General features: G+C 42.0%; 1 protein-coding gene across 8 annotated transcripts in view; it reads left to right on the top strand.

Annotated features, from left to right (window-relative positions):
• The window catches only part of nlgn1 (neuroligin 1), a 304,475-nt gene that overhangs the window by 35,155 nt on the left and 246,873 nt on the right, over nt 1–22,447 (top strand). Inside the window, exons 2-3 of one of the 8 annotated variants that reach the window (XM_076079318.1) lie at nt 10,625–10,641; nt 18,188–18,212. The exons of 5 other annotated variants lie outside the window; for them this stretch is intronic. In XM_076079318.1, coding sequence (XP_075935433.1) covers nt 10,625–10,641; nt 18,188–18,212 — 42 coding nt within the window. Of the gene's footprint in view, nt 1–6,455; nt 6,471–6,726; nt 6,745–10,624; nt 10,642–18,187; nt 18,213–22,447 lie in introns of all 8 variants that reach the window. 2 more of the 8 variants (XM_076079314.1, XM_076079317.1) reach the window with 2 other exon arrangements.

The raw sequence follows: 22,447 nt of genomic DNA, 5'->3' as shown, positions 1-22,447 counted from the left end.
GTAGAAAATATCCTTTGTTGTCTTTGCTAACAACAATCACTCAAAAGTAGCATGTTTACTGGCCAGCACTGTGTTTGGTATCTTTGCAGGTTAGATACTTGGGGATATTTTAGCTGCAGTCATTTTAATTCAACTATAATAAAATAAGATGATCTGCCCTCATGATTTATATAGTTTACCGTCGTCACTTAAAATCAAGTCCATACTGCAGTTTGTCCCTAACTTGACTTTGATATGCTAGTCTTCCCAGCCATCACAAGCTGCTGGCCAGTTAAAATGTTATCCCTAACGAATCACTTTGCATTTAACTCCACAGTAAAAACAACATCCCCCATTTACTATCATAGTGTCATTATTTGCTACCAGCTGAGTTCAAATACCATTGTTGCCATGGCATTGTAACTGAAGCAAATGTAAAGACGGACACACAGTTCAGATGAAACACTCACAACCAGCTTGGTGTGAAAGCACAGCTAAGCCAGTCAATTATCTCTCTCCCTCTGTCTCTCTCTGCTTCTCTTTCTTCCAGTGGGGTCACAGAGAACCAGTTGTACATGTTGCGTCCGTCAGCCAGCCGTACCAGGTGGTTAATTAAGAAGCTGTGGAACAGTAGACAGCTCGGCCTGTCACTACGGCCTTTCCTTTCTTATTACTCTGAATACAAATATCAGTGAAACCCAAGAGTGTATGTGTGTGCGTGTGTTGTTTAATATGACTGCAGACTCAGGTAATTAGCAGGATATCACTCTGTGATCTCTCTGTCAAGAGTCAATTAGCCTGGTGGGTTTGCGGATGTGGCGACGTCAGTCCTGTGGTACGAGGAAGTATTTGTTAGTGTAATGTGAAAGGGTAATTCGTGTGTTGAGGTGTTTGACAAGTCTTAATTACCTCAGGGCTCATCAGAGGCCCAGGGCTGAGAGAGAAGAGGAGCAGACAAAATGATGGGGACATGTTATTAAATAGTTCATCTTCAAATGTATAGTAATGGTTGTTAAAATGGCCCCATTTTCATGCTTTTTATGGCTGCCATTTTTCAACAAGTATTACATATATCTGCATTCTATAATTGCCTCGCAGTGGTTTTCATTGGAACTGGCGGTGTCTTACTTTTAAGTGTGGGATCCAAACTATGTACCCACCCACAAGGATTCCAAATAACAGGCCCATCAAAACCCGGACTAACAGGCTGAGGAACATGAAATCATGGCATGTTGAACTTTGTTTGGTTGGTAAATTGTGCAGTATTTAGAGTTGGGTCAGTTTCCGATGTTGCCGTCCAGTCCGGTCTACGAACTGTTGAGGCGAATTAAACAGGACCTGTGCCAATGGTATCACAGAGCTTAATCCAGCTTGAATTGCATTAGTAATTATCAATATGACAACCTGATTAACATGTATGTTAGTTTATAAATACTTCATGTGTTTTTGGGGCGACAAAAACTTTGCCAATACAGCAACATTTCGGATTTGAAGCCGCAAAAGAGTTAAACCGGAAAATATAGAAGAGGTAACTTGTCAGTAGTCCTGCTGATTGTATTGCTTCTTTGTTCTCTGCTTCTTTGACGTATTTAGCGATCATTGGTGGTTAGCAAACCAGGTTAGAGGTGCTATTCCGCCACCAACTAGACTACAGTCGCTACACTCTCATCCATGGGCTCTCTCAGTTTCAGTACGTTCCACTCGGTAGTCAAGTGCAATACCTAGAGGTATAATTTGATACATTGGTCAGGTCCAGTGTTTGGCTTAATATCAAACCGGTTTGAAAATATTTACACCGGCCCAAGCAGTATTAAATTATAAATAGACTTAATTTTGTACAACCATTCCATGCAAAGTGCTTTACATTGTCCCTCTCATTCACCCATTCACACACACTAACACCATAACAGCACCCAGCTGTCATGCGAGGTGCTGGTCTGCCCATCAGGAGCTATTGGGCTTCAGTGATTGCACAGGAGCACCTGTGGATAGGAGGAGTCAGGGATCAAACCACCAACCCTGCAAGTAAAGGTGCAATCTGCTCTACCTGCAGGCTTGTATGGATATTGCAGTAAATATATTTAATAAAGAATAATACAGATGTTGCAGTGTCAGATGGACCGTCTCGGTCCACGGTTTGTATGGTTCCCCCCGCAATAAATGCATGTGTCATGGAGAACATCAGTGACAACAGGGGTTGACAAATGAACCATGACTGTAATCTTAAGGATTCTAACTTCAACATATTCAAATCTAGTAAGTCAATAGTAGACAGATATTCACACTCATCACCCATCCAATAAAAAGTAGTTGTAAAACCTGCAGTTAAATTCTATGTTGTTTTAGGGATCCAATCAACTGTTCATTAACGTTTTAGGAAATTAATCCTACATTCCTGCAGGAGTGTAGAGTTTCCCCTACCAATAAATATACGCTGTGGGTCACTCTGCCGACAGCGACCGCTAACCTTAAAGAGTTTCATTAGTCTGACACAGTTTTAGTCCAAATAATGTTTCATGGACACACAAAATCCTCCCTGTGCTTTTCTCAGGGAAGTGGTCAAATGTAAAGATACTGTGACAGCACAGACTTTTAGCAACTAATTATTATCTGCTGAAATTTGAACCGGATTTAGTAGTGGTCTCAATGTGATGGGTTTTTTTATATATATTTTTTACCAACCAGCATCTTCAGGCCAAGATTATAGGAGTCTATGTTGAAGAAAAACCTACTGTCAGTTGAAATCCTGTAGGTGATATCTATTCCTGGCCCCCATTTGTTCCTTCCAGTGCCTCTACCACATGCAGCAGTCTTCATGCCTTCCTGCCTTGGCGGCTGTCAGCCCACCTTCCTTGCAGTTCTAGGTGTTGATAATGAGCAGCTTCAAACCTCATTGCCCCCTCATTACAGTCAGGTCCTGCTGGGGTTTCTACTTCTTTCCTTATCTCCAGGATGTAACTATCAAAAAGTCAGCTCGCTCACTGCTGGACACAGGTAGACTTCTGAGGGCCTCTGTGATGTGTGTGTGTGTGTGTGTGTGTGTGATTGGGAAAAGAAAGGCGGGATGTACTGTATGTGTGCGTTAGATACTTTCCATCTTTGCTGTTCTTCCCAGTGTTCCACTGTATTTCATTTACAATATCCTTTTTGTTGTATTCCCAAAACATTGATTGTTGCACTTGCTTTAACGGGAGACTGTTTAAATATTTGTCACAATCTAGCTACCAGAAAGTCCATCATTTCAAGGACAAAAAGCAGAACAGTATGAAGGAATGATATATGTTGTAGTTAAGTACTTATCCAGCTGGGAAATAGATCCTTCACTCTGTCATCTAGCTAGCTGACATTTCTTAAGGAATTATACGGGACAATTTTGCAGCACACAAAGTACATTCAATGTTTTCAGTGCCACTGATTAAAAGTGACAAAAAAACCAACAACTGAAGAGTATGTTGAAAGATAGGGGTATAGGGTTAGCGTGGTGGATGTGTGTGAAATATGTTCACACACATGAACAAACACAGTTTTTTCAAACTAGTATCATGATCGTTCCTTAACTATGACATGTGTTTCTGATTGTTTCGTTTGGAAAAAGCACACAAAAAATGAGGAGTCACTTTTTCGTAAGATATCATACGAATCATTGTATGAGCATACGGTAAATGATATAATTTGAAAAATAATTCTTCCTACATGGTTAAGGAATGGGGTTGTCCAAAAAAAACTGAGGATTAATATCAGCTCGTTACATGCATATAGTCTTTAAATAAAAACTACTTAGTTAGGTTTAGGAAAGGATTGGGAGACGGTTTGGGTTAAGAGAACAACCAAAGTGGTGTTAGTCAAGTACGGAAGTTATGTGATGGATACATATTATTGACTTCTCATCTCACACGGGGCACGGACAGCGGCCTCCTGGGTAAAAGACGAGTTTGTTTGACCCATCCGCCTCCGTTCCCACCAGCCCTTTGTGGATTTTGTTGTTTTTATACTTCTTCATTCATCATTACATGGATTACTTATGAATTGATATCGACAAATTACATATTCATTTGAATAGGTATAGCTACAAATGCTAATGAGGACAGCCTGTATTATTGAGTGTACTGCAATGTGATTGATGATGAAATGATCCATCAGGTGACTGGTTTGAGTAATCATTAAGATATCTTATCATAGCATCATAAAATACCGATGATGAAATTACATAAATTAGCGTCCTGGTTTACAGCTGTATACTGATCGCCTACCACAAAACCGCAAAGTTCTCGTAGTACAGGTACAGGTGTCCAAAGTTTTCAGAGTAGTGCAAACTGAGGTAGAGTTGAGCTAGCACACTTTATTCTGTGGACTATCTTTTTGAAAGCCTGAAGATTGGCATTTTGTCCCTTCTTGGTTTCTTGGAATAAGCAGCGACTATATTTGGTCAAGAAGGTGGAGATGGCAAGGAGCAAGGTCGTGCTGGGCCAGCAGCTAACAGTAGCGCTAGATAGATAGCTTTGTTAGCAAGGTGCATCTATAATTCATGTTAATTGAGATATTATTTGGGATGCTAATTCTGGCTAGTGAATGTCTTTTAGTACAACAACCTAAGCTAACTAGCAATGTTTGGTTGTGATACCCACCAATTAGGACAAATAAACATTTACAAATGAAACATGAATAAAGTAATACTAGAATTTTAAAGGAAGTGCAGTTTGTTGCACTTCTCCACTGGCTTCATTTTTCAGCATATCAAGCGGTCATGGTGCTAAATCCCTGTAATAGTTTGATTTCTCACACCCAGGGCCAATTCAAGCATCTGCTTATGCAATTCCCAATGTTTCCCCTATGTTTAACTATATCCTACACCTGTAATGTATCTGCATGCATAGTGGTGCTATATGTAACATATCCCCTGGCCATTTGTTTTGCCTTCTTAACTGCACTGCCCCTGTCTCCCTGGAGAGTATCCCTCCACCCTGAGGCAGGTATCGTTCCACCGCTGCTGGCCAGACTTTATTACCCACACAGGCCAAGGGAGATATTTGTTCCACCGTCTCTCTCTCTAGCTTACCTTAGAAATGAGGAGGACTTATTGGCAAGGCAGAGTAGTGGGCCCTGGAGAGAAGCTATGGAACCCCTTACATTTAGATTTAGCCCCCCGTTTTATCTTGGCTTTCTCATTAGCAGCACTGCAGACTAATTGTTCCTGGTTAAGTCTTTATTGCTGCAGGTTCTTTCACTTGTTCGTCTCCCTCTCTGGCTCTCTCAATGTTTTGCTCCCTGCTCTTTTTCCAAATGGCACAATTGCAGGGGCGGCTCTTTGAATGGCGGTAATTAGCTTTTATGGTGTTGCTATGAGCGGGATCCTTTCACTGCTGTGGCTGCCACTCTGCTCGGCCTGTCGCTTTATCACCCTGCAATGCTCTGGGCAATTAGTCCACCTCCCACCCCACCCGCCGCCACGATCCAGCCATACAGAGAGGGAGAGCCTTCCACTTCCCTCCCACCCTTTCACAGGAGGAATAAAAAGTCAGCTGATTTCACGAAGACCTCCTTTTTGTTTGGCGCTGCATCTGACCTTCTGTATACAGACTGGACATTTCTATTAGTGTTTCAGATGGCGCATGCAGCATGTTATTTTGCAGATCGCCAGGCTCTGAATGGAATAATTGTCAACACACAAAAACAGGAATTAATGATGTTCACTGTATGTTGCATTGGCAGACAATTGCTATTTGATTTCCCTTCCTTTGTGTGGAGTCTGCACTCCTCCAAATTATAGCTGTGGTGTGCAGAATCTTCCTCACTCAGCTTGCCTGGGAGCATAATTTGTGTACTCATGAAGACTCATCTGACCACACACACAACACACGTTCTCACCAAATGTTAGCCCTCATTTAGATGTATAAAGGAATATACTGCTGCTGAGGCATCTCCAGCCTTACAGCTATTGTTTTCTCACAACTGTTGCCACTGTTGAATGAGGGTGTGCGCTGTAAAAACACTTTAGAATTAATATGCCATTTTGATGATCACTGGGGATACCAAGCACAGACCTCTGTTATGGAAATGAGGTCCTTCCAGAAAACTCCTAATCAAATGATTCTATTACCTGGGTGTCGCTTGGAAGTGAACTGTTTTTTGAATGAATTGCTTGCATGCCCACCGTTTGATTTGACAGCACTTTAGTACCTGCGTGCTTTTACTGCACTCTGTTATTCAGTAAACAAAACGGTGACAGGTGTGAAATGTGCACATTGTATGTGGAGGAACAGTAGAAGCAGTCTAAGGCAGAGCAAATACAGTCGGATAGTGCTTTACTTTAAAGGAAGGGGAAGTCAGTCAGGTACAAGTAGGCTAGAACACATTTATAGGCACTATGTCCACCTGACATTTACTTTGTGAGCTCCTCATGTGTGCAAGCATCCAATATTTAGATTCTGTGCAGACATGAGTGTGTTTTTGTTCAAGCCCTCTAGAGGCAGTAGGAGTCTGAGGACGTTAGTGTGGTCGGATGGTTTTCTTCTGTTCACTTCCCGTTTCATATCGTCAGTCAACGTTGATTTTCTTAACCATGCCCTTTCCTTAATCACGTCTTTTTGTTCTCCTGAGCCCAGTCTGACTCACCGGATGTAGACTCAGGCTATAAATCTGCCATTAGCTGCGTATCCCAAGCAGTTATCTGTGCTATCTATTTTGAGATGGCATTGCCGCTTCATCCTGTGCTTAGCACTGCCCGCGACGATTGGGAATGGTTAAAAGAAATACAAACAAGCCAGAGTGTTTTTTCCTCAACACCAAAATGATAATGCGTGGAGCCAGACGGTGTGGAGATAGGTGCGGCTAACCAAACCAGATTATTACTAATCCATTGCAATATCATTGCAGCAGTACAACAGATGATGTCATCTTCCTGATGGGAAATGATCAGATCAGAAAATGCTCAAAAGTGAGAGCAGTCACAATACATGTATTTAATGTTTTTAATGAATTTAATTCCATTTGGGGAACATACCGAACTAATAAAGTAATAAAGAACCAATGCCGCCGATAGTCCCTTGTGATTGAAATGAGATGGATGACTCACAAGGTGTATCATTTTCTGAGGCCATCTATTGGGCAGGTGTGGCATGATATCTGGAAAAAAAGAATGATTCAACAACCTATTACCCAATCATAAACATTGTGCCAAAACACATATTGTGTTGTAGGCATCTTCCTCCCTGCACAGTGAATGACGTGCAGTTGTAATCACAGGTGTTTGTTCATGAAGAAAGATGTAGGTAGTCTGTATGTGTTGCCATAGCAGCATGTCTAAACAAAAGCATAAAACAGGGCTACTTAACAATAATACCTACGACTGTGATTACTGGGCAGTTCAGTACAAAAATGCCACATTCAGTGAGAGCTAGATAAGACCATAGTGAAGTCACATATTCAAACAGTTAACTAAAAGTATTTCCAAACTAAATGTATTCTATCGTTCATGAGACAGCAGCCTGAGATGTTCAACCTCCCTTGACAACAACAACAGATCCATAATATTTGCCCCTATCTTATCCTCAACCAATTTCATTCCACTGCTCCAGTGAGAATGACAAATCTCAATCCAGGGGAGCATTTGAACTCCTGGGACCTATTGGCGGTCTCGTCACTGAGCTGTGGTCTTTCCTTCTCAGCTCAGATATTGATCTGCCGCTTAGGCAATTAGTCAGAGCAGACCCTATTCCCTCCTTATCCTGTCTCCTCCTCGCTCCCATCTAAAGCTCTTAGAAAATACCAAAGGATTGCCCGGAGTCAAAAGAAGCCAAATTACCTGCTCTTTTTCTTCCTTCATTGTGATCACCTGCCAGCTACAGGGGTTAGGAAACGTCTGGACTGTTCATGCAACTCAATCACCCCTCCCTCTCTCCCTCATACTGCTCTCAAGGCCTGCAATCCAGTGATGCTGCTGCCTCGACTAGAAAAACAGATTACAATAAGGATCATCATAAGGAAGTGGCTTAGAGAGGGATGCTCCTTCATTTTACCTGCACTGGCTAAAATGGCACTTTCGTGACTCATCAGAAAAAAACCTCAGAAACTCCGTGATGAATAACTGAAGCTTTCTTGGGAATTGGATCTTGTTTGCTGCAGTTATGCATGCTTCTTCATCCCCTGATTTTTACATCCAATGTCCATTCCTAAAACCACAATTACATTCAGGCAAGCACTTCACCCCCAACTTGTCAACTGATGTCTGGTCAGTGGCCCTCTGCTTCAAACCATGATGCTCTAGGTTCCCCTCTAGCGTCAGTTTTGGACGTGTCAGGAAAGGCGTGTCAGTTCCCCGCTGTGTCTTTTCAAAATATATTTCCGTATTCACAGGAAGCATACAGTTTCCGCTCATTAGATGCATACAATTTATTTTCGAAATAAACCATGAACGCAAGGTTTTTTACGTTTACTTACACATCAAAAACTTGGTTAGGGTTAGGCGACAAAAGGTTGATAGCCTGGTGCATCTCATACATAAGCTGAATGGTATCTGACGCCGAGGGCCACTGACCAAGCATCCATATGTGACCAGATAGGAGTAGGCAGGAGTTGAATCGGTAGCAATCATTATTTTCATAGTTCGTACAAACAGTAGGCTCACATTCATTGCATCACCTGTTTAAGAGCAAAAACAGCTCAAAGAAAACTAGAACCAGAGAGAATGTCTAAGACCAAAGAATTGACTTTTTGGTTTGTTTTTGTCTTCAGTAGCGCTGCTATATATTGAACCTGCACCAAGGCTTAAATCCACTACCCATCAAAGCTGCGTTTCGTTTTACCAGTTTGACACTGAACTCAAATTGGCCGGTCTCCTTGTTGAGGAAATCCTCACTTTGCTTGTTTCTCCCACTGAAATGGGGGAGAACTGATCAAAAAGAGTTGCTGCTTGTTTGCCTGTTTGCAATAGCTGTGTTCTCAGGGCTTTCTCAAAAATAAACAGCTATATGGCTTCAAAATAGTAACTTACTGATGTCAACAAGTAAAGTCTGCAGCTGCTGCATAGAGAATGAACGGTAAACACAGGAAGGACACAAGCCAGAGTGATTTTAGGAGAAATCTGAGTGGAACTGGCGACGCTACATTATACTTAAAAGCACCGTCAAAGACAACATGGATGTATTTTTCCAAGACAGCTCCCAGGAAGTCAGCATGTGACAGGACGTCAGTCTTTCACCTCCCTTCATCACCGGTGTGCTGGTGGCATGTTTACAGAGACAGTTCTAGAGAAAGCCATCCACACACTGAATTGGTCTTCTCAGATATATTTTTTTTACGTCGGGTATACTCAACACGTGACCACCACGATTCATGTAGAGAAAATGACAAAGAATACATCCTGTACAATATCGACATGCAGTAGCTACTCCCACGTAACAACTGTGTGACTCGCACCAGTATGCGCACATTAATTGTTGGGAATAATAAAATGTTTTGAATAGTGCAGCAGCACAGTAGACGGCGTGAGGTACACTGGCTCAGTCAAAGCCAGCGGTGTAAAGCTGTTCAGTTGGAACCGAGAGAGAAAAGGAAAATCTAAATAAGGATTGAGCATGAAGATAGACTTTCTGATCACACTTCCATTAAGCTTCAATACAATCATTATACACTTTAAAAAAGATATAGTTTAACAAAGTCCAAGAAACGAGTCATAAGAAAGCAAGTTAAACGGCATATAGTGAACAAACACTATTTAGACAAAGTTCTCATGAAAAGAAGGAGAATCTCAATGTGCTGCTGTGCTCACCGAGTACTCATGAGAAGATCCTATAGAGAAAAGGATATCTCATCTGATCTCTTATTACTGAGCTTTAAATGATAACGGCGTGCTGGGTTGTCTGTGGGAGCTCAACTTTATCCTTCACAACATCAAACCGGCCTAAATGCCAGCGTTCATCAGATATCCGCCTCTATGAGCACCCGTCTGTGGCAACGACGCATCTCTCCTCCTGACATTTGGTTAACTTGGAGAAGCAAAGGGGAGGGAGGGAGCATCACTTATTTAATTACTGGGTGATACTGTGTTGAGAAGGCTATTGCAACCTAATGACCATTGCCAAGATTCCCTCACAGCAGCGCTTTCATAATGCACATCCACTCCAATGTAAACCCATCAGGCCATAATAAGATGGTCAGAGCAAATGATGCATGTAAGGAGCGGAAATAGAATGTGCTGCAGGCTTTTGTAGGAAAACGCACGAAAAATGAGGAGTAACTTTGCAGGATATGAACTGTTGTTTGAGAATACGTTGCATAGTTTGCAGGACCACTGACCACGCTGATCTATGTCAACAGTTGGGAGTGAGATTGTGTTGGTATGCTTATAGCCATATAGGTTGTATATAGAAGGTTTTTGCTTGCGACTACAAGTATTTAATTATGAAGTTACATTCATAAGCATTGTCTTCTGGTGTAGTAACATGATATCTGTTTGCCATTGACTAATTCATCTCCAGTCATTTAATATGCAGGAACGCATCTCTTTGCCATCTTTTCTCACCTCATCAAATTGACATAATTAATTGACCTATTGTCAGACTCTTCATGCCCTTGATGGATCATTTTTAACTGAAACAGTATGAGTGAAAGAAAAAAAAGCATCAATGTTTTTAGTCAGCTAATGAAGCAGTGATGGCGATGATTGTTTTCCTACTTGGAGAGTTTTTGTGAGACTAATGACTTCTAAGCGATAATTAATTGATTCTCGGCCACCTGAATAAGCAGAGTTTTAATGAGAAGCGACAAGGAGAACAAGTCCCTGTGTAACCGTCTCTCCATGTGAGTAAATCCCTACAATGCTCTGTTTCTGTGGCGCGGGAGCAAAGTAAAACGTCCCTTTGAAATCCTGCCTCCTAGTCATAATCTGTAAGAAATGTACACCATTTGTGGCAAAGTAGAGCTTGTGCGTTGTCATGCTGAGCCTCAAGAATGATGATAACACACTGGAAAAAAACAACTTGTCTAAAAGGAGATGTGTAAGTGACAAACAACAATTTGTGAATGCCTACAAAGACTTGGTTTCTTGAATGAAGCAAAGTGTCTCACTTGAATGAGATTTCAGGAATGTTTTAGAAGGAGCTGAGGGTGTTGCTGAGGAGGACAGCAGTGGTTACATTAGCACAAGGATCCAGGGGTGTAGCTGCTGATAGGTGAGTGTAAACCTCTTAAGCGCTGTTCCCAAGTGCAATAGAGTCATATTTTTTACTCAAATACATATTTTCCAGATGCTTGAGGTGGAATTGATTAATGTTTCTGCTGGTCAGATATTCTACTCTGAGATCTATTATATCTGTTCCTCTGGGATTTAAAAGGACAGCTGACATTTCTTTCAGCAGTTTCAAACAAATATATACCACACATACACACAGAAACCCTCCATGGACATTGTCAGTCAATGAAACGGCTCCATATAGTGTTGAGTGTGAACGTGTGATAAACCTCATACAGAGATCTGTATTTTTTTCTCTAAAGGTTTCCTAAACAGCTAAAGCTTGACAACATCAGCAACATGGTGCTCAGACAGCTCGGGAAAGAACACACCTCTTTGGTCGTCAGTTCAGAGTCTGATATGCTGTTTGTCAGTCGAGGCAATTCCCCCAAGGCCCACAGAGCTCTTATCTACCCTTCACTTTGAAACTGAGTTCTCTTTTTTGTTTGTTTTTCAAGGAACATGTTCTATTGCTCTACACCATGTTATTTACTTTAATATTTCTAAAGTTTGTTTCTGAAGAAGCACTATCACCAGTTTTCATTTCAAGTTGGAGTGCAGCTAATTGTCAACTTGACTGACTCGTGTTTTTAGCAGTCACATCTGATATTTGGAAAAACAACAGTGTAGTTTGGTCTGATTTGCTGTTTTTTTCTACTTTGACACCAAATGAAAAAATGTGACATTTCCCTCCACCAGGTCATAGGGGAAAAGTTCAAATATATCTAACTTCAATATCCAAATACTCTGACCATGCATGTCCAGTGACATTTTTTGGCATTGACAGGAGGCAGTTACTGCTCTAATTCCACTGCTAGAAAATGAACAAAAACCTAATGTTATATGTCCCTGAATTCTCAGAAACATGTGACCATGCGGCAACCTCCAGGTCTGAAGAATAAAGCTGATGGGGAAGTGCTTTAAGCACTTTCTAATGGCCAGCAGGAAGGCTTAACTGTGGCAGACACAATGAAATGTCCTCATAAGCAGAACTCTCTTCAAAGCAAAGCAATCGCATCGCCATTCAAGTTCACTTGAGTCCAAACTTCAGCAAGTGGAATCATCTGTGTACTCAGTTCAGCCCTCGACTCATTCTGCAGCTAGTTAGAACCGTTACATTCAGTTCAAACAAAAGCAGGGCAATTAGGCCACATTGCATAGCAGCTGCATTCTCCCGATATAACGAAATCGCAAAAGTACATCTTGTCAGGTTTCAAGTAATGTGTTTGAATCACAGTGGTTTGGACCTATCAGCATCCTGTGAGGAGCTACTGACAGCTACATACGTGTGTGTGAAGACACAGAGAGGTGACTGTTCAACAACAAGGGCAGCTCCTAAAGAGTCAGTTCTATCAGAACTGGAGAGTACTTTTTTAATTGAGAGAAGAGCAAAGAACGACACTGAAGGCTTTTCTCCATGCAAAAAATGTTGCTCTTCTTCCATCATATGGTTGGTTGATCTGATTGGTTGAAGTTAGCTCTTGGTAGACTGTGATAGACAGATGATTCACCCAATCACCAGACAAGTATTTTTTTTTAAAGTGCCTGCCCTTTTCTTAACAGTTCCAAATGAACGTTTTTACAGATGATGCTGTATAACAAACCTCGTGGCGTGTCTGGTCACTATACAGCCACTGTTTAAAAGGCTTATAGCTCAGCAGCAAACCACTCGCTGCAAAGTTCTCAGATCATCATGTTTAAGGAGGCTTTTGCAGTCTTTCAATAAGCCTGTAAAGAAGACCCAACACACTGTATCATGGAGCCATCCTCTCAGTCACCAGTTAGGAGCTCCGCTGCTAAAAGCTACCGACTCCTTCAGTGACACCCTGGAGATTTGGTGTTAAAGATCTGTTCAGACATGTACTAAGCGTTTCTACACGCTTTATAATGCAAGTATGTGATTATTTATGATGTGTCATATATTAACAGAACACCACCGTAGCTTGCTGTAAATGACTCTTTTGGCAAAAAGAGTGAAACTTGGCAAAAACACCTGGACTACTATGCACTCAACCAAACCAGCCCTACTGGATATCATTACCTGGACAAACCACACCCTGATGGCCGCTCTTTACCGACAACACATAAAAACCAGCCTGACTATCATCCAAAGTCCATCTTCATTTGAACACCTGACATTCAAACTCTCTGGTCATATCAATCCTCCACTAACTGACCGGTCACTCTCCCAACTCTCCCTAATCTCAATAAATCACTTCCTGGCATGAAGACTCCGACCTGTGAGCTGGACCCTATCCCTTCCACTTTAGTTATGGCCTGTCTCCCGGCCCTCTGCCCACTCCTCTCTGTCATCAACCCCTCCCTGTCTACTGGCTCAGTCCCTCCCGCCCTCAAACTTGCCTCAGTCACACCCATCCTCAAAAAGCCTGGCCTTGACCCTGACACCCCCAACAACTACAGACCCATGTCCAACCTGTCTAAAATACTGGAATGCACTGTTGCCCACCAACTCAAAACCCACCTGGACTCCAATCAACTGTATGAACCATTTCAATCTGGATTCAGATTTCATTACAGCACAGAAACTGCCCTAATCAAAGTCACCAGCGATCTCCTCTCCTCTGATGACCACTCCCTCAACATCCTGATACTACTCGACCTCAGTGCAGCCTTCGACACAATCAACCCCTCCATCCTCCTTTCTCGTCTCCTCCCTCCACATTACTGGCACAGCCCTCTCCTGGTTCAAATCATACCTCTCCGACCGTGAACAGCTCATTAGTATCAATAAATTCAAGTCTGACACAGTCTCTCAAGGTGTCCCCCAAGGTTCAGTAGTCCCCTCCTCTTCATTCCTTACCTGCTCCCCCTTGGCGACATCATGGTCTCCATTTCCACTGCTATGCTGACGACACCCAGCACTACATCTCCACCAAATCCACCACCCACTCCATCATCACCAACTGCCTCACAGATATTAAAACCTGGATGCATGCCAACTTCCTCAAACTCAACAGCGACAAATCTGAAATCCTCATCATTGGCCCCAAATCACTAAACAAATCCCACCACAACTTCTCCCTCTGCATCGATGGCACCACTGTTCCTGCTTTCACACATATCCGTAACCGTGGTATCCTTTTTGATCAAACCCTCTCCGACACAGGACTAATGCCTCTCAGAAATAAACCGAGTACAGACCACATGAGAATCTGGAGGTTGCTCCGTCAGGTGGGTGGGAGTCAAGAAACGCTGCAGGCATGCTGCGTGTATGCAGCTGCTTGCTGTCAACTTTGTTAAATTGAAATCACATGTTTGTAATGCAGAACTTTACACGTCAGCTCTACCATGTGGAAAACAGAATGTAGATGCCGGCTGCAGGCCGCAGATAATCATCATTGGTTGTTTATGATCAGTCTGATTCCCGTAGGAGAAGCAGAGCTGTGCTCCATCTCTACATTAATAACGTCGCCCTAGGCAGTTGGTTGCGTGGATGATTTCAGGGTTATTTTCATACAGCAGCATTCATGAAACACTATAGAAGTTACTGTTTCCTGCAATTATTTGACTTTTAAGTGGTAGTTCTGAAGCCGGAAGGCGAAGCTCACAATTTACCGGTCGGTCTAGGTTCCTACCCTCACCTATGGTCACGAACTCTGGGTCGTGACCGAAAGAACAAGGTCGCGGCTACAAGCGGCCCAAATGAGTTTCCTCCGTAGGGTGGCCGGGCTCAGCCTTAGAGATAGGGTAAGGAGCTCGGACATCAGGAGGGAGCTTGGAGTTGAGACGCTACTCTTTCGCGTCGAAAGGAGTCAGCTGAGGTGGTTCGGGCATCTAATCTGGATGCCTCCTGGACGCCTCCCATTGGAGGTTTTCCGGGCACGCCCAACTGGTAGGAGACCCCGGGGAAGACCCAGAACACGCTGGAGGAATTACATCTCCCAGCTGGCCTGGGAACGCCTCGGGATCCCCCAGAATGAGCTGGAAAATGTTGTGGGGGAGAGGGAAGTCTGGGTCAGCCTGCTTGGCCTGCTGCCACTGCGACCCAACCCCGGATAAGCGGAGGAAAATGGATGGATGGATGGAGTGGTAGTTCTGTCTTTTTTCTGGTTTTAGACAGCTATTCCCAAAGATCAGTTTTCAATCAAGTGAGATGTCTTTGAGTTGCAACACAAGCAAATAATTCTGAACCTCTACCAGGATTCTAACCATACAAATATTAATTTCTTCATTCAATGCTGTTATTTAAATACATATTGCATCATTCTTTGTTTTTACCCATGAATCAGTTAAAGTTTCCCTCTTCAATTTTTTTTTTCTTATGCTCATGTCCCCTAAATATGTTAGACCCCTTGTATCCGTGCAAAGTTTCTCAGAGAGGTGCTTTCGCATTCTTCTACAGAAGTTGGAGATGTCTGTGCACTTCCGTAAAATTCAAAAGTACCCCCTGGCAAGCTTTTGGTGCTCGACAGACTCGTCATCTGAGTCTACATGTATGGCTGAATCTTGATGTTTCGATGTTGCCGCACCGCCATCTGGGTGTGTACTGTTCTTTCACCAGGGATGGTGGGTGGGCCTGTGATATTGTCACGCTTCTGGAACAGAGCAGAGACTCAAGCGCAGAGACAGGCACTGGAGACCATGTGAGGTGGAAAGCACGGTTCTTTATTAAGCACTGAGCAGTCATCCACAGGAACACAAAACAACTCCAACAGGGAGCGGGCCAAAAACTGTAGCAAGGCAAAGTCACAAATCATAGAAACAAACATGGGGACAAAATGCCGGAACATGAAGCACACATGGGGAAGAACACAGACGATCTGACAACCAGAACAAGGAAAGCAGGGGAGTATATGTGTGTGGGGTTGGCAGAGGGAAAAGCCAGGGGCAGGTGATGGCACACAGGTGAAGTGAATGAGAGCAATCAGGAGACACAGACACATGAGGCAAAGTCTAAACGTGACAGATACAGTGGGTACGGAAAGTATTCAGACTCCTTTACATTTTTCACTCTTTGTTTCATTGCAGCCATTTGCTAAAATCAAAAAAGTTCATTTTATTTCTCATTAATGTACACTCAGCACCCCATCTTGACAGAAAAAAACAGAAATGTAGAAATTTTTGCAAATTTATTAAAAAAGAAAAACTGAAATATCACATGGTCATAAGTATTCAGACCCTTTGCTGTGACACTCATATTTAACTCACATGCTGTCCATTTCTTCTAATCCTCCTTGAGATGGTTCTACTCCTTCATTGGAGTCTTCATTGGAGTCCAAACTTCTTCCTTAAATGGAAGAAGTTTGGGACGACCAGAACTCTTCCTAGACCTGGCCGTCCAGCCAAACTGAGCAATCGTGGAAGAAGAGCCTTGTTGAGAGAGGTAAAGAAGAACCCAAAGATCACTGTGGCTGAGCTCCAGAGATGCAGTAGGGAGATGGGAGAAAGTTCCACAAAGTCAACTATCACTGCAGCCCTCCACCAGTCGGGGCTTTATGGCAGAGTGGCCCGACGGAAGCCTCTCCTCAGTGCAAGACATATGAAAGCCCGCATAGAGTTTGCCAAAAAACACATGAAGGACTCCCAGACTATGATAAATAAGATTCTCTGGTCTGATGAGACCAATATTGAACTTTTTGGCGTTAATTCTAAGCGGTATGTGTGGAGAAAACCAGGCACTGCTCATCACCTGCCCAATACAATCCCAACAGTGAAACATGGTGGTGGCAGCATCATGCTATGGGGGTGTTTTTCAGCTGCAGGGACAGGACGACTGGTTGCAATTGAAGGAAAGATGAATGCGGCCAAGTACAGAGATATCCTGGAAGAAAACCTCTTCCAGAGTGCTCTGGACCTCAGACTGGGCCGAAGGTTCACCTTCCAACAAGACAATGACCCTAAGCACACAGCTAAAATAACAAAGGAGTGGCTTCGGAACAACTCTGTGACCATTCTTGACTGGCCCAGCCAGAGCCCTGGCCTAAACCCAATTGAGCATCTCTGGAGAGACCTGAAAATGGCTGTCCACCAACGTTCACCATCCAACCTGACGGAACTGGAGAGGATCTGCAAGGAAGAATGGCAGAGGATCCCCAAATCCAGGTGTGAAAAACTTGTTGCATCATTCCCAAGAAGACTCATTTTGTACTAGCTCAAAAGGGTGCTTCTACTCAATACTGAGCAAAGGGTCTGAATACTTATGACCATGTGATATTTCAGTTTTTCTTTTTTAATAAATTTGCAAACATTTCTACATTTCTGTTTTTTTCTGTCAAGATGGGGTGCTGAGTGTACATTAATGAGAAATAAAATGAACTTTTTTGATTTTAGCAAATGGCTGCAATGAAACAAAGAGTGAAAAATTTAAAGGGGTCTGAATACTTTCCATACCCACTGTATATACACATTTGAACATTCATGTGTATGGCGGGGAACTTTAAGTAATTGATCTAAAACTATGGAAAAGTTTCTAATTATTCTACTGGCAAACTTTAGCCTTTATTTTGACTTGTTCACACTAAGAAGACATTTCATTTACTGGTGTCACCCTAAAGGATTTGTGGGTTATAAACTCTTCAAACCTCCTCCAGTGTGTCAGGCTGTCTGGTACAGCTTTCTAAGGCAAATCAGTGATTAAATACAAAGAAAATGTTATTTCAAGAAAAAAAAAAAGCCTGACGGAGGACAGGCTGAGGGCGGCATGAATATTAAACAAACACCATTCTGTCAAGCAAAGGCTATACGTGATGTTCTCTGTCTGTGTGTTGAGGTAAATACAGTGTGCCATGTATGTCAGTGTTACATTGTTTATGACATCAGGGAGCGTTCTGGTGTGCGGCTTTGGGACATTCACGAGACTTGTTCATGGCCACTAATACTGACACCGAGTGTGTGTGTGTGTGTGTGTGTGTGTGTGTGTATATCGTGGTGGCAGCAGGGACTCAGCATTCCCATGCTCGACACGTCCTAGGGCAAACGCCGCCGCGATTTACCCTCTGCTCTGTTGCCGTGGTGATTGAGTCACTAAGGAGGAGGGGGGCAGAAAAGGGTCCTTGTTACTTTAAGATGATAGCCACCCCCCATCTCTCTCTTTTTTTGTCTTATTTTCATCTCGTCTTTCACCCGCTCCCCTTTTCTCTGCTTCTTTTTTCTAATTGCTCCCATCATGCACTCCTTCCTTCATCATTTCTCTCTTCAACTCCAACCTGTTCCAGTTTCTCCTTCCCCTCACAGTAGTCAGCACTCAGAGGGCCAGTTAGTCAGTTAAACATACAGCCACACACTTTACCCCAATCTATCAGCATTCACAGTGTCCGTCTCAGGCTTGTACTGACAGATCATTCAAATTATTGTTATCATTTATTAAAAAACAATATAATTATTCATGCTTTGTCAGCTGGCCTCATATCAGACGTATCTGACAAAGTGAGCGACTGAATCCCATAAGAGACGGGGAGAGAATGCTTAATAGCCTGGATGAAGCGTAATGCACTGCTTCGTGCTTTATTAAAGGTTGAGATTAGGGGAGAAGAGAGAGCCGTGCTCTAAATCCTGCCGCCTTGGAAGGCTTAAGGTGTGATGGGAGAGGTATGAAAAGCGTGGCAGTCTGTGTGAGATGGAGAGTGAGATAAGAAGCCAAAAATAGGACGGGAAGAGCAGGGATAGATATTTAGACAGATATAGTGTTGGTGAAGATTAGTATTTAATAGGAATCTGAGCTTCCTTTTAATCATCTCTGTCTCTTGTAATTAGCTTGGAACTGTGTGTGTGTGTGTGTGTGTGTGTGTGTGTGTGTGTGTGTGTGTGTGTGTGTGTGTGTGTGTGTGTGTGGTCTGATGGAATAGCATTGTTAAGTCTTGGTGCTAACCATAAGTCATGTCAAGTCAATTTTATTTATATAGCAAACCACAAATTGGCCTCTAGGGCCTTTGCAGTCTGTCCTTTGACCCTCCGATCAGATGAGGAAAAACACGTTCCCATCGATATTCCCTTCTTCACCCTTCTGGTGAATTGATGATTAGAAATTACTGATTTTGTCGAAGACTACTATTTATCTATCAGTCCTGGAACACTAGTCTCATAATGATTCTCACTGTGATTGGTATGTGCTAGTGATATACAAGGTCCATAACAGAAACAAGAATGTATTATTTGACTTGCTCATAAGAGTCCCTCTGTTTAATGACCATAACTTCAGGTCTATATTAATGACCTATTTATTTACAAAACCATAATGTTTAAAGCAACTTGATGACTCTCCAGAGCTAACAGACAGGATATGCCTCACAGTCTCACAGAGCTACTTGTCTTGTTACATAGGAATGCACATCATACTCATTCAAACATGTAAATGCTCTACAAGTAGTATTTACCAGGCTAGTTGTCACATTAATTATTTCCCACTCCATATTAAATCATTGGACATGATCTAGTAAGAACTGAACCAACACCTCCTACTGAGCATTCAGCAGCAGGGCACCATCTATTTAAACCAACACGTTTGCCAGTGACTCCCAAACCAACACATATAACCGGTGGAGCATACCAGCAACAGGCCCAAGCTGTGACAGTCACATGCTTGATGTTAAGTTGGTTAACTTTAGGATAAAATTGCGATTTGGATTAAAATACGTAACATTTTAATGTAAGTTGAAAATAAGCCAAGACTGATTTTTTGGTTTCATGAGGAACAGGAACATCAGTCTCCTGGGTGAAAGTCATGTGTTTGTTTGACCTGCACATCCCTTTGGACTTTATCACTCTTTATACTCCGTCACCTGACCCCCCCCCCCCCCCTTACTCATGTCAATTATTATGACCACTACAGGTCGCCGCCTAACAATAAACGTAAATATCAGTCGTAATAAGATGCTTGCACAAACAATCTATTAGGACATTTTTTGTGGGAGGACAATCTGATATAAACACACAGCAGCACTAACTGTATCTCACCATCACCAGTACATGAGCTGTTGAACATAAAACATTTGCGCCATCTGCCCCACAGAGTTAATGATCAGATATACTCATTACCTGACAATGGATTTAACATGTTGTCAACAATTGGACACAGTGAAGAGATGACAGGCCACAGTGTCTATAATTAGGCTGATAGAATTGTCAGTCTGACAAAGTGAGCGAATAAACGTAACACTGTTAAAGGTTGTCATAATAAGGCTATTAGATGAGCCAATCTGCCTTTTCTCCCTTTGTTCACTGCACTGATTATTATGCCACTGTAGATGGAGATGGGAGAGTGTGCAGATGTTCACTACGTTTGACATTGCCCTTCAGTTCCACAGGGAGGAAGCCTTAAATTAAGTTGCCTAAGATTCCGCCTTTCTGTCTGAGGAGAGGTCAAGGAGTGTTATGCAATGCTTATTCACCGGAGCAATCTTCTGAATGCCTGTCGAGCTCTGGAAGAGGGATCTAGTCACGTTGTGTCAGAGGAGAGGGAGGGGGAGGGCGGGGGGAGTAACAGATAGACATATTACATGTTACACGTGTAATAGTAGCTGAGCTGAGGCAGTACAACTTTAAATAAATACTTCATTTAAAGTATGCATCCCTCTTCTTTGGTAGCTATACCTCTTAGTCACATAATTATTACTTCAGTTGCATCGTTACTCAAAGTGCTCATTACTGACTTCCTGTTACATTCAAACATTCATCACTCACTGTCCTGAGGGGTCATCAACATAGACTAAGATTGATATTTTCATACAGAAACTAAAAACCCATCGATTCAGTCTGGCTTTTATATTGTGTTGTATAATGTTATGTTTTTTATTATTATTGCTTATTATTTAGTTTGATTTAATACAGTGTTTTTATGCTGTGCTATATTTATATATAGTTTACACCAGTATTAATATTTCACTGTTTTACCATGATCACTTTATTCACTTTTCTCTACTGATTGGTGTGCATCAGTCTCTTTATCTTCTCTACATTTTCGTTTTTTTTACAACATCCTGTTTGTTTGTGTCAATCTGTAAAGCATGTTTGATTGCATTTGATTCTTTAAAACAATGTTATATAAATACAACTTGATGGAATGATCAGCAATTTGCAAAACGCTACATGTGCAATAATTCCGAGTGGTAATAGTGTAATAACGAGATATATGAGCCAATCACATCTCGACGTTGGACTTGTGAGACTGCACTTGTCGCCACTCACTGCCCTTTTGAAACTTGCGTATGGAAGGTCATTCTTGATCTTGTAAAATGCTAGTTTGTCAAAATAATCCAAAGTCAAGGTCCACTTACAAGCTTCGCAGAGAGTCTTCAAGGTGCAAGACATAAAATAATGACTTGCTATCTGTATTCTGAAGGTTGGTAAAAAGGGGTTTGTTTATATATCATTTGTAGAACATATTATTACTAAAAAACATGGATACAATTGATTTTCTATGGCTGTTGAGTGTTTTCTAATTTATGGAGTGACACAAAGAGATATCCAAAATCAAAATTCCCTCTGTAAAAACCTTTGACTCTAATGTCAAGGAAATGAAATAACTGGAAAAGTTTCATGGCAATATCTATTAGTACACGGCCCTTTAGTATTAACTTAACCATCTGATTTCCCCTGTCACTTCAATAAAACACTATTTTTATTCAATATTGCAAATGAGGATTTTCATCACATGTCACTGCAGAGAAACCGAGGAAGATGAGAGGTAGACTAGAGCTGCTGGTTATCCACACAGTTCTCATGCTCAACGTATGATACTTCAGAGCGTGGGCTCACTGATATGGCTTCCATGGCAACAGCAAAATTACCTGTAGGACTGTGTGTGTGTGTGTGTGTGTGTGTGAGAAATAGCCTGTTCAGATTTACCAGCCAACACACAATGAAAGCTTCATCCCTATTTTCAGCTGCTCACACCACCTTAAATCTTATCCAATTAATGCATATGCACTGATATGAACAACTTACTCTCCAGTTCTGCTAAATGATTAACAGTATAGTCACAGTGGATGACAGCACATCAATCTTCTACGGTCGTGTCCAAAATAAAAATATGTATTAATTCATTTCACATAACAAGCTGATTAATTGATTTAGATTATGTTTGTTTCATTCAGAATAGAATAAAAACGCACAGGGATGCCTGACATTAAGTAAGCCCTGAGTTATTGTTATTGACACATACTGAATCATTTAGTGAAGGTGTCTGACAAGGTCTGAACCGTCTTTCATAAGAACCCAAACCCAGTTTTCCTTAAAGTAATATTATTGGGGATATAAAACAGACTAAATGGAGCACATTTCTGA

The sequence above is a fragment of the Anarhichas minor genome, unplaced genomic scaffold (genome assembly GCF_050575085.1).
Source record: "Anarhichas minor isolate MPS153535 unplaced genomic scaffold, ASM5057508v1 ptg000071l, whole genome shotgun sequence".
NCBI lineage: Eukaryota > Metazoa > Chordata > Actinopteri > Perciformes > Anarhichadidae > Anarhichas > Anarhichas minor.
Note: the sequence above shows the minus strand (reverse complement) of the source record. Positions and strands in the feature narration are given on the sequence as shown.